The sequence below is a fragment of the Pagrus major genome, chromosome 13 (genome assembly GCF_040436345.1).
Source record: "Pagrus major chromosome 13, Pma_NU_1.0".
NCBI lineage: Eukaryota > Metazoa > Chordata > Actinopteri > Spariformes > Sparidae > Pagrus > Pagrus major.
The window spans coordinates 1602494-1619768 of NC_133227.1; the positions used below are offsets into that span (position 1 = coordinate 1602494).

Genomic DNA, 17275 nt, shown 5'->3' on the forward strand with positions numbered 1-17275 from the left:
AAACACGCCTCGACCCGTAACTTACTGTAACTCTACCTGACACTGCTGTCCCGCAACGAGTTTGAGCTGCTGGGACTCACTGAACCCTAGCTACCAGATTTGGGCCTGCTAAATCTTTATTTACTGCGCCATCTGCTAGCAAGAAGCCATATGTCTAAAGTGGTGTTTGTCAACTGAAGTTACAACGTTGTTTTTACTGATTTATTTGAAAGCAGCAGATGGAGACACGACAGTCGTGGTAAAGAAAATGGACTCATCACAGCACCTGTCTAACTGTCTGTCCACTTTATTAAACATTAAAGGTGCACTATGTAGATTTGGGGAAGACATTTGAATCACAAGAGAAACCCCCCTTTTTTATGCCTAAACAAACTACATAAACAAACACAATTTTATACTGTTTTACTTTGATTATAATTGGCGGACCAAGCTTCAACTCAAAGCAGTGTTAAAGTTGCATCATTCAGTTTTGGGTGAGACATTTTGATTGAAAGATTATTTTATTATGCCTAAACAAACTAAATAAGCAAACTGTCTTTGTTTTAATGACTGAATAAACAAACTGACCTTAAAGGACAACACAATTTAATACTGTTTTACTTTGTTTATATGTGGCGGACCCTGCCACCTTTCTAGCTTCAAACAGTGTTCTGTGGACCTTATTTTTTCTCTGAGAACAGCTTGTTTATTCAGTTACGGAAAAAATATACATTTCTGCGTTTGTATTATTACCTCTTTAATAGTGTAAATATTAAAATTCTGAATTTGAATGTTTTCTCCCAAACTACATAGTGCCTCTTCAGGCCAGGGAAACCTACATTTTGGTGGAAATCAAAAAAATAAATACTTTAACGTCCTAAGCTATAGTAAACGTAGTGCTAATTACAAACCCTGAGCCTATTTAATACCTCAAGCACACATTGGCAGTCCTTCACAGACATGTCAGGGTAATATAGCAGCAGAGGGTAAAGCTTTCATTGCTGATTCACAAAACTGACACCTGCAGTCAAAGTGATGCAGTGCTGCAAACATTACTACACAAACACATGAATGTGTTAATGGTAGTATGGTCAAGTATGCAATCAACTTCTACCAATTACTTTCAGCCCATTTGTTTCTCAGGCTCAGTAGCTGCATGTGAAGTCTGCCCCGCATTTAGTGTCTTGCGCAATCGTAGAAGGACTGTCCCTCATCCTTGTCAGTTATCAGTGCGTCCAGATATGATAAGTGCATTACGGTCAAAAATATTAATCATGAAGTTGAAAGTTTCAGCCGTAGTCTTTATCACACTGCCCCGATCTAATAAACACACACATACACACACATAAATATACACAGGGAGAGATGACACCGATGATATGTGGTGGTGGTGTGTCCATTTATTACACAACACAAAGCACCTACAGTAATCCACTCCCTGTTGCGTCAGACAGTGGAAGATCTCACTTTTTCACAGTGATTTTTATGTGGACATGTTTAGACAAGGACATCAAACTGCTTTTCTCTAAAAGAAAGAAACAAAAGAAAAAAAAAATAGCCTACACACAGAAATTCACAGCCAATATCACACACAAAAATAAAGCAGTGTCAACAAACAACGGTAAATTGAGTAAAAAATAGAATTTAATCATTTAAATAGTCTTTCAAAATACAAACATTGATTTGAACTTCTAAATAATATAACGTTTAGTTGCTATTCTTCATTATAACTGGCAATGTTAAATGTACACTGTGGCTATACAAGGAAATGTGTGAGGTTTGGTAATTTATTGTATTGCTCATTTATATTAATGCGCACATATTTAATAAAACTACAAATGACTGTATAATTTTAACAGTGACACTGCAGATGACCTTGGCTCCGACCTAACCCGGCGTACCTAAACCATATTGAATGCTAATGAAAAATCGACCTTTGTGTAAGTTACGATGAAGAAACGTTAACAGCTCTAAATAGACTCAGGCATCTATATTTATTTGTTCACTTCAGATTTGGGATTACTATTTGAGAAATTAGGTTAGTAAACGAATCAGAGACCAAAAAACGTTTTAAGATGACAGGAATATGTAAGCTGTAACCTATGAGTTGAACCGTTTTCATTTTGAACATTAAGGACCTCAAGTTTTCAAACTGCACCGTTATTCCCGTGAAACCACGCCAACTGTAGGCCAGCCCTTCCAGTGTGAGACACTTTGTACCATGGGGCGTCTTATGAAGCATGATTAAGTGAGCCGTTTACACCATAAAAAGTTGTGAAAACAAAAGAAGAAATTATCTGTGGTGTTTGCGCAACTGCAAGACATTCAATAAACCCAATATTGACAAATCAAAAGATCAACAATTACATTTGTCTCCACAGTTATTTGGCCATCTGGCTTACTCTGCCTCCTGAGGTAGCCCTCTGTAGCCTCACCATACTGCTAAATCTATAGAGCCATGTAAATTGATCCCTAAAATGACAATCAGCTTCAGAAAACACACCACTGCTCACATAAAAAAAACAAAAAAACAATTAGTATTCATAATATCCTGAATGGAAAGCCTCAATTCAATACCAAACCCACAACAGTGTCACAATGTAAATAAAATACCCTTAAATCCTAGAAAGGAAAATGTATGAAAAAGCAAGTTTCAAGTCTTTACAAATTTCAGAACACTGTAAGCTGCACAAATATAATTGTAATGGGGAAAATGTATCACATTTGCTGGCTTTATTATCTTCCACTATAAATTGCATGTTTCTGTTTATTTAAATGGAACTGTACATGGCTAAAAGATCAATGGCCCTTTGGCCACTAAATATTATATTTACTCATCTGATGTCAGCATCAGATGCTGTAGCCTTGCATTGCATGTGAAGCTTCCTACAATGATCACTTCTATTGTAAGTATACAAACCTGCTGAACAATGAGGCGGACTTTCAGGACACAAGTGTTCAACATCCCAAAGGAAGATGTTGCATATGTTGCATTTCTTGCAGCCCCAAGCCCATTACGGCTACTTAAAGTTAGTTCAATAGATGCACGTACACAAAGGAGGGATCTCACATTGAAACAACTGAGATCTTTTTATGCTATGTTCTTCACTACTGCAGAAAATGCAGCAAAATCTCATCATACACGCATCAATCATATGAGTTAGTGTTCGGCATTATAGTCCACGAATCAAACAGGTCCATACGGTCAGACCATTATTTCTGGACAGCACAGCTGCTGAAGTGGTTAGATCTAGTGGAGGAGGAGGCGAGTATAAAAAAGCAGATGAGGCATATGCATTTCTTTTCTAACCACTCTTGTTGCCACACTGGCTTTAATGTCAAAGAGTTGTGTTCTTCCCTGATCTCAGTGTAGCTCATTGGTTTAGACTGCACACGAATGCACACACTTGCTGGTATGGAAGCCAGTTTTTTTTGTGTGTGTGCCAACAGGATTTACATACAACACTGAATATATTACCCTCCAAGTAGAGCATTTCATGAGCACACAATCTTCATATGCACTTCTCCTGGACTACAAATCGATTGCACAACCTTTTATAAAGAATCCTGCACAGACTATGTACACCAGTGGTTCCCAACTCCCGTATTTGACCCCAGAAGTGCTTGAGGTTTTCTTGTCCCCGACCCACACCAGTCTTTCTACTAGAAGTTAGAATTAAAAAGAAGTCAACACTTGGGGTCCTGAGAGCTGAGAACTACTGATGTACGCGCACAGCTAGATGTCTCACCAGTTTATCCACATTTTAAATGTGACAGACAATAATCGAGTTGTTATATTGCTTTAAACATATTGCAAGTAATTCCTATGAATTTGCCTACAACGGCACACTAAACTATAGTAAATAAAAGCACTCCATGTGCATGTCAATCTGACCCTGTCCTGGACCCTCAAGCCTTTCTCCGGATATGTTGTTATGGCTTTCATGAGAAGATGTTGCATTATTTTTAAAATGTTCAAAAGCCACATGGTTGCAGTCTGTTCATGGGTACCTAAATGATGTTCTTCAGTGGTTGTGCAACTGCAGAACGATGCTGTGATGAAACACGCCGTGAAAATAGTTGATACTGACAAGTTTCCTGGCATTTATGTTATATGTTTTCACTCTTGGATCTCGGAGCCTTTTACAGAAGTTTGGCAGTTACATCTTACTATCAATAACCAATACCCACTCTGGGACATGATTACAAGGTTTCTCTTTTCTCATATTCTTTTCCTTTCTTCATGTAGCTTAGGGAAAAGGACCATTTTCCTCATTATTAATTCTCTAATAAAATCTTTCCTTTCTCACAAAACCACTCATCCACTCTTGAAGACTAGGTCTCTGTTGGGTCTTTCTCTGCATCCTCTTTACTTCTGCTGCTATCGGCTCTAGGGAGAGTCCATCATGGCTTCCAGCATCTCCAGGAATAGTTTGTGCATGGGTACACCACCACGGGTTTTGATGCTGTAGAAGGTGGTGAGAGCACGACCGGCAGTCTGTCGGAGGAGAGGCAATGTTAAAAGGAGACGTCCTGCCCGCTGGGGGTCGTCTGGGCGCCGCTGACATTCCAGCTCCAGCAGGGCCTGGTGGAGAAGGTCCCGCAGCTTCTGCACAGCCTCCATGTCCTCGATGTAAACAGAGTCTGACAGAACAGCAGGGAGCGCATGGTTAGGCACAGAGCAGGGTGTTTTCTTAATTTTCTAAGCTTTTGTCACAGAAAGAAAGCCTGTGTTGCCCAGTAACACAAAAATACAAACTAATGGCAGCCTTTGTTTACACAACAAACAGTGGCTCTGTACTGCAACCATGACATGCTGGATGATCTGCTGTTGACAGTAATCCTAAGTGATTCTTTAAGGGAGGTCTACATAAAGGTTATGACTGGTAAACTTGTCACAACTATTTCTAGTCTTCACTGTTTGTTTTTGCAAAGATAGATTTGCCTGCCAAAGACTAGAAGACTATTAAGAAGTGTAAATATTCTTTCTTTTTTTATTTTGTAGTAGCATTCACTGCACCTAACACTGGCAAGACAAGATCTCTCTCCTGTTGCCATGGGCCTTTGGCTGCAGACGTGCACATAATCCCATCAAGCTACAAAGCTGGACAACAGACAGGACTGATTAGATTGCTTTAACAGCTACATACATGGAAGGAAATACAATCCCACAAATGTAGACAATACTAAAACAAGAAATTGTATTGCATCAATCAAATAGTGGTTTAAAAGCCTCAAAAATAATTCTCAGTGTGTGGCTGTATGATTAAGACAGGAAAACATACACTTACAGTAGTTGCTAGTTTATTCAGTACACCTAGGTAAAACTAATCCAATCTAACTCAGAAAACAGTCCTGCAATAACTTTCATTGTGGTGCTATTGAACTGCATTGTGGTATGCTGACATTATATCAATATGTGGGTATACTTTATATTAGAGCCTAACCGATACATAATTTGGCCCATATTGACCTTGGTATTGCCGTATATGTTGTCTTACATTATAGTGCAGAAAAAGATGCATGAGGTAGGTATAGTTTACTGTTTCTGTGCACTGATGTCATTTTAGAGAGTGAAATGTATTGCTAAAAATCCTGCCTCCTTTACATAACTTTGAAAAATGTTTGATAACCATATTTGAGAGATTGCAGCAAAAAATGTGCGTATATCATGTGAGTTTTTCTCCTTATTGTCAGTGTTGGCATCGGCCACAAAAATCAGGTATCGGTCAGGCTCTACTAAATTTAAGAAACACCTCTCAGTATAACAAAATAATTATGCAGCACCACAAACTGCAGCCACTACATTGACTATAAAGTTGAATCAACATCTCTCTAAAAAAAAGTTGGAACAAAAACTGAACATCGTTACCTTCCTAAAGGTTGGAGTTGCTGATGTGTTAGATTGCATTAATCTTTGTGAATGCTATACCTAATAAAGTATCTGATTCACTGGAAACTGAGTGCAGATTTAGTTATACACTATTCCAGTTAGATATGTGCAGAGTTTCCCAAGATATCTGTGAGATGAGATGGTAATAAGCTTAATATTATTTATCAGAAAAATGTCATAATATCCTCTGACATTAGCATAGGCACTCTTAATTTTCGGCGAAATGGGGGCGAATTCACTTTAAAGGCTGTCGGAAACCCTGATGTTTCAGTAGAAGTTTCAGTTTGATCTAATCATGGCAAGAGATACGGAAACCCACAACATCACTGTCAATATGTTGTGTAATATTAGTTTGGTGTCATCAAGTAAATGTAGGTCTGCCAAAATACAAAGTGCAACCTGTATGTGTGGATAAATGTTCAACTTCACCAGAATAAGTACCTGAATTAGTGAGTGCGATGGCTTTTAGCATGACAAATTCCTCCCGGTCCACGTTTAGCGCCCTGAAACGGCGAGCGAGTTGGCTAATTGCTGCATTTAGCTCTGTCAGTCCAGCAACACGTGACATTTCCTCATCAAGGACAAAATCCTCCGCGAACACCACCTCGTCCTCACAGCCGAGCGAGCGGTACGCTACACCCAGCACCAGCACCTCCAGCCACACTGACTGCAGCACGGACATCTGGTCTGCTAGGGACAGTGACAGGAAGCCTGCGGTGGAATAAACACAGAGAGAGTGAGGCTTTTAAATGAAGAGGAGGCAAACTTGCAAATGGTCTTTACAAATAATGGCCGATATACTGTAGGCAGCTGGTGACCCAACTCTAGCTTGTGATACATTTTAACACTGCATCAGTTCAAAACCTCCTCTTCTAACTCAGCACGCACACCAATAAAATTATTTATCCTGACTATACATTATGTTCCAGACATTTTGTTTTACCTATTTAGTTTGTTGTACCGATCAGGTGGTTTATAAAGGTCAGTATTCTAGTTCCTTAAAAATAAATGCAGAAGTCTGAGTCAGACATGACGCAGCAAGTTTCATCCTGGTCTGTGAGATTTGATCATTGCATCCCTTCCACCGCTGCCACGCTATCACTCGCTCTTCACTTCCATTTTATCCTCTCTGCATCTCTTACCAGGAATGTGTTTGGCCCAGCCAATGATGACGACCAGCTCACGGTCAGCAAGGTCACAAAGGGTGGTGAGCGTGCGCTGGGCTGTGTCGGGCTGCAGAGGGTCGGGCATGGCAAATAACTTTTCTGGCTCTGCCACTAGAAGGTGGGACACGATGATGTTGGAGGAACCTATGTCACAAAATAGACACCGAATGGATTAATCTAGTGCACAAATCATTGTCATTATCTAAACTAATACATTAAATTTAGTTTTAAATAACACACTGCTCTGTACTGGTTTTAACTGTACTATAAAATGCACTATATTCATGCTGCACATTTCCATAACCATATTACAAATAAAGGCTTTAGACCTGCTAAGTGACTTCATATAACACATAATCTAATTTTTAGGAGTTCTAATGAGAATTTTTGCTTTAAACTTGCTCAACTCCTCGGCTCCAAGGACATCAGAATTTGTGCAAATTGGCATTCCACTCTTGAATTGACTGAAAATGTACAATGACATTTACTGGCAGTAGAGGGCGCTGTTTTCTAATCTATTCCAATGAATTCAAGTGTGTGTTTTGGTGCCTGTAAACTCTGAGTGTCACATTTTGTGGGTGGACACTCTGAGCACCTCAAGTTTAAAATTAAAAAACACTGACTCTCTGTCTTTACCTTTGAATGAGAGGAGTGTGTTTATCATTGCCTGCTGGTAGTTACATACAGTTTGCCAGCTGATAATGTTTTACCTAGCAACAGCAAGACGCCTTTCAATGCAAAACAAAAAAGGAAGCATGACCCATTCCCAGGGATTAATGAGAGTCAAATACCAAATACAGTTTATGAGTGGGATTGGAGCTTTACAGTGTGAAACAGTACACAGTCTTGTAGCTCTGACTGATAGCTGACATTCGATAGTTAAACAAAAATAAGCCGTCATTGCGTTGCTTTTGCTTTTCTTAATAGTATTACACCATGCAGCCTGTTGTAGAGCAAAACACTAATGACAAGGCAAGAATATAAATCCCACCTTTTTCACTCTCCTTTGTCAGTGGTAGAGGGGCACTCTGGTATGTTGCATTCTCCACTTCTGGGCGCCTTTTGTACTTCTGCCTTCCACCTCTGACTCTGTCAAGACGGACTCCTACATTGTGAAAAATTAGAGCAGTTCTAAGATCAATGCCGGGAAAACAGAGAACAAACCAACACCACATTTAAAAATATTAGCACAAAGACTGTTCACATATAAATAAATAAAAAAAGACCAAGAGCACTCACCCTCTTTCAGCATGCCTACTTTGAGGCACTTGGTGAAGCGGCATGCCTGACAAGCCTTTCTGCGCCTCTTGGTGATCTCACACTCGTTCGATGCTGGACAGCTGTATTCAATGTTACCTTTACAGAGGAACAGAAAACTTTACAGTTCAGAAGATAGTAAATATGTATTGAATGAGCATATGATATGGATGAAAACCACCTTCTTCTGTTTCTTATATCTTATAATGTCTTTTCAACATGTACTCAGGCTGAAAATCATATATCTGTAGAGTGTTTGTGGTTTTTGTTGAACAGACCAGTACAAACCAGATGGGTGGTAGTGCTCTAAAGCCAGTTAAAGTATAGTACCATTAGTCTATGATGGGGTCCTACGTGGCTTGTCTATTCCTCTGTGTGCTCTTATGTTTGAAAGTTAAATAAAAGCTTTTAATGGAAAACTGGTAGTGAGCAGCTGTATGTAGAAAACTTTCTAAAATATTATTTGCCAATTTGTTTCCTAGGAGGTGGTGGTCAATAGTGGTCAGTGTCATTCAGCTTGATTTTAGTACTATCTGGTGTCAGAGGAAAACATTAACTGATCACTGTTGTTCTGCTATAAAAAACACACCTTGGATGGTTCTCTTGAAGAACGCTTTGCAGGCCTCGCATGATGCCACGCCGTAGTGGTAACCCGAAGCCACGTCCCCACATACTAAACACAGCCTCTTGGGCAGCGTGCTCAGGGCGTACTTGCATCGCCCTGCTCCGTTTCCAGTGGAGCCCTCCTCAGCCCCGTCACCAGCCTCGTCTTTGAAATGGCACCGCAGAGCTGGCGTGTAGAGCGGCGGGGAGTAACGTTTAGCGCCGTCCCCTCTGGTTCCACCACCTCCGCTTTGAGAGGAGTCTGAGGAGGCTCCGCCGGGGCTGATCCGCCCTCCCCCGCCTCCCTCTGGACTGCTCGGTTCCGCCTTTATGTAGACATCTGACCGACGCTCCCTGGAAGACATGATGTCTAGAGGGGACAAAAAAAACAACAAAGGTTAAGGCATTAACCTTTAACCTCACATCTTTGTCTTTTAAACCACTATCATACCACTAGGTAAAAGAAGACTAAAATATGACTTTTGGAGCAGCACAGGTCTGATTATGAACGTGTAAACAGGCATCAAAGCATACACTGGCATTTTCATAATCACATCTGAATCTTTTATTTCTTCATATTATCTTCCAACTAAAAGAGAAGGTGGAAAATTGTCAGTAATGCCCCATCATAAGCTACAGGAGCTTACTACTGCCTAGAACACAGTCTCCAAGCCCTCACACCAACTATTACAGAGCATTACTAATTGCACCTATGTCTTTAGATTATCCATATGGCATGGTTGAGTGTAAATACAGGAATCGGAAGGAAACAGGCAGCCAAAATCAAAATGGATCCAAATTTCCTAACTGGGACTGAAGACCTGAAGTTAATGTTGCCTTAATCCAGTAAAAACCGAATGTATGTAGCATTTAAACCAACGTCTGAGATCAGTTAAAGCCCGACTACACCAAGTGACTACTGAACAAGTTCCCTGCAGTTATTTCACATTAAGATCGTGATCAATTTTCTTAGCTGGAAGCATGAGCTGTGTAAAGCACAGAATTTTGCATTATGAGCCTACTAACATCACAAAAGACCTCCTTGTTCCCTCTCTTGTTCTCGAGCAGCACTTGGTCTCCGTGTTGTTTGTGCTATTTTTTTCCTCGGTTAGGCTTTATAAGCCATCAAAAACACCTTAGATTCACCAAACCAGAGCCGTCCACGCCTAAAATAAAACTATACAGTCCACGAATCATCCCCCGCAGTGTGAAGTCTTTGTCTGTGACATTTCTAGACATTAAAATAGCCAAGGTGACTGGATGAAGGTCGCTATGCTCATGAACAGTGACCGCTCTTCCCTATTCAGACACATAACTTCTGTTCAAGTATGGCAGTAAGAGCACTGCAGCAACCTGCCTGCCAAAGGCTGTCTGTACTTCTCTATTTCATTACAGGAACAAACATGGTAAGTACTTCATGCTTGCGATGAAAGGAAATGCGTGTCCATGAATTAAAATACAACCACACAGATGGCTCATGAGTAGAAAAATTATAGTTAATATACAGTATATTGCACCCATAACTACTTAAATGAGCAAGAAACATCTGTGGCACAGTTTCAGTACTGCGGGGGACAGAATCACTGACTATATCATTAAATCTATTAGTTAACTCTTACAATTCCCTCCTCTATCTCTGTGCAAAACAACAATGAAATATACCTCCCAATCATGAAAATGTTTCTCTCTCATACTCCAAAGATTGGTCAGTTTTCAACTGATTATCCAAGGTCAAGATTGCGGCAAATGTGAAAATCAAACTGCAACAAAGTTAAGAGAGTATAACACAGACAGACTCTGATTAAATTGTATTGATTCAAAATGCTGCCCAGATGTATACTGAGGGAGACAGAAAACTCCTTGTGACAAAAATCCTTGTGACAAGAGAAAGAAGAGGTTTAATTTCTTAAGTGAGCGTACGGTTGTGACCTTCCAGTAGCCGACTTCTGTCAGGGCTCTTAATGTCAGTCATATATTGTGTCCATTATAAAGAAGATAATTTAACTAAAAGCAGTCTGAAGTAATAACAAATGGCCATCTGTGTCAGGAGATTTCTAGCATTCAAGTAACTGAGCAAAGTGTCCACAATGTTTAACCTGACACGTTAAATTGCAGAGCCTGACTGGTGTATCAGCGATATTGACCTATCTCAGATGTATCGGATTCAGTATGGGCATATATGTTGTCCGATACACTTTTTCATTACCGAACAAAATGCAGAGAAAGAGGCTTGTGTTTGACAACCACATTTGAGGGATCGCTGCAAAAAAATGTGAGTGTATCGGCCTGTATATCGATATCAGAATCTTTAACACCCTAATATTGGTATCAGCATTGGCCCAAAAGAATCGAGTATCCGTCGGGCTCCACTTGTGACCGCTACTCTGCCCTGCCCAGATTATGGTAATAATTCATTCAGAAGAGCGTACAACTAGTGCAATTACGCCCCTATAAGGAGGCCCAGTCAGTTTATTGTAGAGCCAAACAAAGACAAATTGTTAATGTTTCATTATATTGTCTGAAATTGACTTCTTAGCAAATTATGACAAATGTAGATCCACCGTTGCTAAAGTTAAGTTAGCAGCGCTTCAGTTATCAGAAAGAAGGGTGAAAAGGGAACAGGCGGTCAATATGGCATGAATTGTAATCTGTGCCACATCTGTCTGTGGGCTTTAACTCATCAATGGATACATTAATGCAGAGCCTTACTTGAACGATTGCGCTCTTGTTCCAACTTAATAGATCACTGTGTGAAGACGATGAGATGAAATCTCTGCAGCCTAAATAGCCTTGATGCAGTTAAGATCTGAAAGTGACTTGTGATTTTCTTGTGTGCACAATGCACATACAGGCAATACACTGTCATTACCAGCAATTTGTTCCTCTATTATCAGTTGGGCTGATAATCTGTTTGCGGCCTGTATATTTACAGAGTGTTGCAATATTTAAAATGCATTGCTTATAGCTGGTTCAGCGCTCGGATCCTTTGCCCTGCCCACACTGACAACATTAAATGCAGCTGTGTGCTCTGTACACACTGGATTGGGTTACTACTGGCCTAATTAAGTGAGTAATTGTCTGTTTGATTTGCAAATTTCACTACAGGTAAGCACTGACATGCTGTCTCTAAATTCATTGCGCTGATGACAAAAATATCAGTCAACAATCTGTGTTTATGGCATATAATCAATCAGAGCTCAATCCTGACCTGTGATAAACAGTCTGTCAATCTGCATGTCTATGAATGTGTTATATATTACTCATTTATAGACATCTATAATGACAGGCCTAAATCCAAATAACTATCAGGGAAACATGATTTTCTGTACTTTATTACATGTACACCTTCTAGTTACTTATCTCCTAAATACTTCAACCTCTATCCTTCACTCAGTGCATGAACATGTAATGTGATATGAAGGTAATCAAAGCTCAGGTGTCTAAACTGCACTGATGCTTTGATGAAAGCATCGGATCGAGTTATTTCCTGGATGTCAACTTGCAAATAAAACCACATAAAGTGTTATGTGTTTTACATTTACAGATTACAGTACCTCATACAGTGAAGTATGGCTGTAGGCATCCTAGGTTCAGGACACTGAGCACAAGGGACATAATACTTGCTCAAGATACCACTCATTGCAAGTATGCCTTAATCATATTCAGTCCTGCAGCAGATAATCCACTCCTATAGTAGCTGGCAGTCCACACTTTCTGTGGAGTTTGCCCCCTCTGGACTTGATTGTAGCACTGTTTGGCAAGCAGCAGGGGGGTCACAGCAGACCTAGCCTGTTTAAAGTTTAGCTTGCTTGCACTGAGTTTACAAGCTCAGTGAATGGATCAACCAACAACATCAGGGCTAGTACATGAACCCAGATAAAAAGACAACGTGGTGCAGTTCAGCACAGACATTAAAGGACGCCAACAAGTACCCCTCTCTACCATGTGCACCTCTGGCCACTTCCACATCTGCCTCGTCAAATGAGGAACATCGGTTGTCAGTGAAGAAAATGTTATAAAGCACGCAATAACAGCTACATGGTTACTCTAAATTTGATTAAAACAGATTAAACTGTGCGAGAAAGCAGCTGAGGTGGGCTGAAGTGCTTTGTTATCCATTTAACTCGTCATAGAAACGCGTCGTGTGTACTGTAAACTAACGTATCAGCATGTTTTGCGTAGCGTTAGCATTAGCTTCAACAACAGCTACCCTTAGCTAAGTAAGCTAGCAGTGGCTAGCGTTAATCCTGACTGACCAGCTCTCTCCTCCTGTGGCCGAGGTTTATTTTTGTCACTCTAACCCGGACTAGGCTGCATCTTACCTGACAACGGTGACTAGTATAGCACTTAAGTCTCCCCACGGCGTGATATCATGGCACAGGTTTAAGAGAAAATCGCTCTGCCAGACTGCCAGCGCCTGCTAGCTCGTGTCGGCTGTGTGTTGAGATGGGCCGGGCTACACACGGCTTTCTCTAACTGCAGGTAGATGATTGTGGATGCAGCTAAAACACTGAAGTTCAAGAGGCATTCTGGCTGCAGACTGCATGAAGCTATTTGCATAGGCTTTAATGTAATGTACTAACTTCACACTACATACTCAGACATTTAGAGTTTGGGGGTGGGAAACACTATTATCATGATGGAGGAACATCACAAAAGGTCACTGTTAAGAGCTAACAGTGCAGAAATATGTTTGTAAACTTGATATAAGGCTATAATAAGATGACTGGCAGCTATTAGTGTGTTACTCATGAATCAGAAGGCTTGACTCATTTCACCTGACAGAACAGATTACTAATAAATGGCATTCAAGTGGTCAGTCTTATTAATTTTAATATAGTGAATTTGTTTTTTGCGATGCAAGTTACTACATTTCCAGGCACACATTTTGTACTGCTCAAAAAAGTGCTGCAGAAAGCTTTATTTACTTTCCCCCGAGCTGCACAGAGCATCCTAAAAACAAAGACCTTTAACCTTACGGCACCACTGAGGCCCTCACACTGATATTGATGCTTTCTCTTCAGGATTTTTTGGAAATGCTCGCAATGATTTATAACAGTGGTTCTCAAGGTGGGGTATGGGGGACACCCAGGGGTCCCGAGTAAAAAGGGGAGCAGTTTAATGCAAGATTAAATCATTTGTTTTCACTATAGTTCCACCCATTAGTAACATAATGCACGACTATTTTGGTCATGGGTTTCATGCACTTTCTGTTATAAAACATCTAAAAGCAAAATTGTTATTAGATGAGGGACTCTGGGACACTTGTCAAAGTGTCGATTCAGGGGTCCTTGATGTGAAAACAATTGAGTACCACTGATTTATACAATTTATAACAACTGAACTCAGATTCTGTCTTCCTGCCGTACAATATTTGTCTCAATCCTTTTGTTTTGTTTGCAGGTCAATCACAGCCCACCCTTTCAACATGCCTTATGAGATGCTTGACTGCAACAGAATGATACACACTATGCCGTTTTAGCCGCTTGTAAAATTTTGGATGTAAATGAGAGGCCAATACCTTAAAAATTCATTCTGTAATATTTAGTTTGCTGCACCCCTACACATTGTTTTCTTGAGAAGTCATTAACATTGCCAGCTAACGGTCCATCACAGCCTCATAAGAATGACCTCTGAGGAAGTGGAGGCTACAGAACATAAATAACAGACATAATCCTAGTGAAAGCATAACATAATATTTCATCAACATAAAAGGTGATTGCAAAAACAGATTACCTGGTTGCTGAATTTGAAGCCTATATATTAGTGACTCCCAGCGGCGGCTCAAGAAGTGCTATTGCTTTCAGTTGAAGTGTGCAGATCTCAGGACACCTGCAAAGTAAGCAAAGGTTTTTGAGTGTCATCACAGAATTTACAGCCGAGTCACTTTTTCATGTTCCCACCTGCAACTTTTCATTTTAAACGTCACAACTCTACACATTGTCCAGCCTGATAATAACCATGATTAAAATGGTCTTTACAATAGTAGCAGTGCCAATCTTGACATGTACCAGCTATATGTTGGCAATAGTTTTGTTTCCTCTGTGGCAAGTCGCTCCTATGATCGTAACTGTGACTTGTCCTTCCACAGATACATATTCCACTGTATCTATCCAGGTTTCTGCACGCTACACGAGTACCCTCCCCCTTACGCTGCGTGACAAACTCCAAAGGTCACAGTCACAGGAATGCTTGAAGGACAGACAGAGTAAAGCCAACACCTTGTCTCGCACTTATACAAAGTCATAAGCTGGAGTTTGGTGATAACTCTCTGTAAATAATTGAAGAGACCAGTTTAATAAACATTAATAAATAAAGCAGTACATCATGAACTACACTGTAGTCTCAGCTAGTGTTAATATGACTGGCTTTGGAGAAAAAGAAGACATCATTTAATGCCAAATTGCAGCAACATTAGACTTGGGCAACACGACTGTAATATGTGGAAACACTTCCACGGTCTTTGTAAGTGATCACAACTTTATGTGTTTTAAGGTGGCATTTAAAAATAGATTTCATTTGAAATGAAAATGTATGTTTTAATCATTGCAGACAATTAAACAAACTCAATTATTTGTGCTCACTGATTTTTTTCTGATGCACTTTTCCATATAGATATATAAAGTGACATGTCAGAGAGCATAAACCAGTCCTTCCTTGGTCTTTAATGGCTTTAAAGCTGTCTTATCATAGTTTTGTTTGGGGGACACTGACACTGATAAGGCATCACACTTGACTGTACATTAAACTCAGTTTGAGGCTTTTCAGATGTGGCGCACTGTGGAGACGGCGAGAACAGCACCCAGGGGTGACCTTGCCTACTGATCTCGGACCGGTGAAAGGTTAATTGCCATAGTGGATTATGCCTTAAGATCGGTGACCTCAATCCTGGTCAAGCAGGCTCGGGGGTCTTGCATAGTTCAGTGTGTTAAGATAAAAAAAAAAAAAGAAAAAAGCTAAAAGCGGGTTTAAACACACTCACATATACATGAAAGCAAAAGTGTGTACAGTTGAAGAAGTGCTGGGTGTTATTCGCTCGTGCAGGACATTTTAAGTGAGGACGACATGCTGTGAGCCATGCGAGGACATTCATCTGCTGCATCGTGGTCACTCCAGGGCCTGCATGCTTAATTTACTCAATAAGTGCACCATGCATATCATATTTTTATACATTTCTGTGTGGGTTATCGGCGATTAGCGCCGTTACATTGAGTGTCATAGCGTTTATTTACGTGCGAATCAGTCACGGGGGCAGCTTACGAGTGTCGTGTAACCTGGACAGGAAGCTCATACTGCACATTATTACACAATTTACTCAATATTTATTCAGCAGTTCGTGCCCCCTACCCCCAATAACGTGGCCACGCGAACTCAGCTCTGCCAGGCGAATCGTGCATGCACATCAGGCTACCGTCAAGACAGCTGACATCTCCACTATTTCAAAATAAGATACAAAGAAGAAAAAAAAAAAAAAAAAAGGACTAATAATAGCCCAAACCCACTCTCTCTATATGTGTAATGTAAGGAAAGCTACTTACTGGGAAATGTAAAAACATCGCAGGGTTGTGTTTTTTTTTTTAATCTGAAGTCAGTCAAGTCTTTGCGGCTGGCAAGTCCACTGTCGGTTCGACCGGGTTAACGGCGCTGTCCAAGCCTCGCAGGGTTCCTCACATCGCATCACTACGTTACCGTGTGATAAGGCGATAACAACAACCGGCGACACGGCGTCTTATCCGCCTGTTCGGTTCCGTACGCTGGTGATATAAAATTCCCGTCTTCGGCTGCCACAACCGAGGTTGTAGTTGGACATCGGCGTCAAGACTTTCGACGGCTAACACTGAATATCCGGTAAAGGACGCGTTTCACAATAAAACTCCCGACTCGCAGTGCTTTTTTTAAACGTACTCTTGCCAGACGACTACCTCGGTTCTAACACAAGAGAGCCATCCTGTATTATTATATGAATACGCATCATACTGATACACCCCAGAATCATATAATTAGCTAACATTGCTAGAAAATTAACACGCGTAACGGTTTTATTTTCAACATGCGCAAGCTAGGCGACTTCCGGTTCCCGCCTCGCCTTCTCCCGCTAGCTTGACGCAGCTCAGTGACGTAAGCCGCTTGTCTCCGCCCTCTGCTCGATTTGCGTCCGCTGTGTCTCCGTTACGTCCGCACGCGCCCTCCACCAGCGTCATCAGCATTATAATACGGGCCTGCAACTCGTGAAAAAAATAATATGACCCAGTCTGCGTTAATCCTAATGTAACTTTCTATTGACCTTATTCTGCACCTTGTCCTGGTGTAGCATGTTTTTATCGTGGTGCTTTTAATCTGAAATAGCCACGCTGTTCAATATTGGAGTGGCTGTGAG

General features: G+C 40.7%; 1 protein-coding gene across 2 annotated transcripts; it reads right to left on the minus strand.

Moving 5' to 3' along the window:
- Positions 1 to 1359: 1359 nt before the first annotated feature.
- Positions 1360 to 16702, minus strand: esrra (estrogen-related receptor alpha). Of its 2 annotated transcripts, XM_073479311.1 has the most exons (8): positions 16437 to 16702; positions 14635 to 14730; positions 8885 to 9268; positions 8278 to 8394; positions 8030 to 8143; positions 7015 to 7182; positions 6314 to 6583; positions 1360 to 4623 (listed from the first exon to the last, which is right to left on the minus strand). In XM_073479311.1, the coding sequence occupies exons 3-8, from the start codon at positions 9261 to 9263 to the stop codon at positions 4370 to 4372; spliced, it is 1302 nt and encodes a 433-aa protein (XP_073335412.1). In that variant the 5' UTR covers positions 9264 to 9268; positions 14635 to 14730; positions 16437 to 16702; the 3' UTR covers positions 1360 to 4369. The 2 variants fall into 2 exon arrangements, with proteins under 2 accessions (XP_073335412.1, XP_073335413.1); XM_073479312.1 differs by lacking the exons at positions 14635 to 14730; positions 16437 to 16702 and adding an exon at positions 13221 to 13310.
- Between the last annotated feature and the right edge of the window lie 573 nt (positions 16703 to 17275).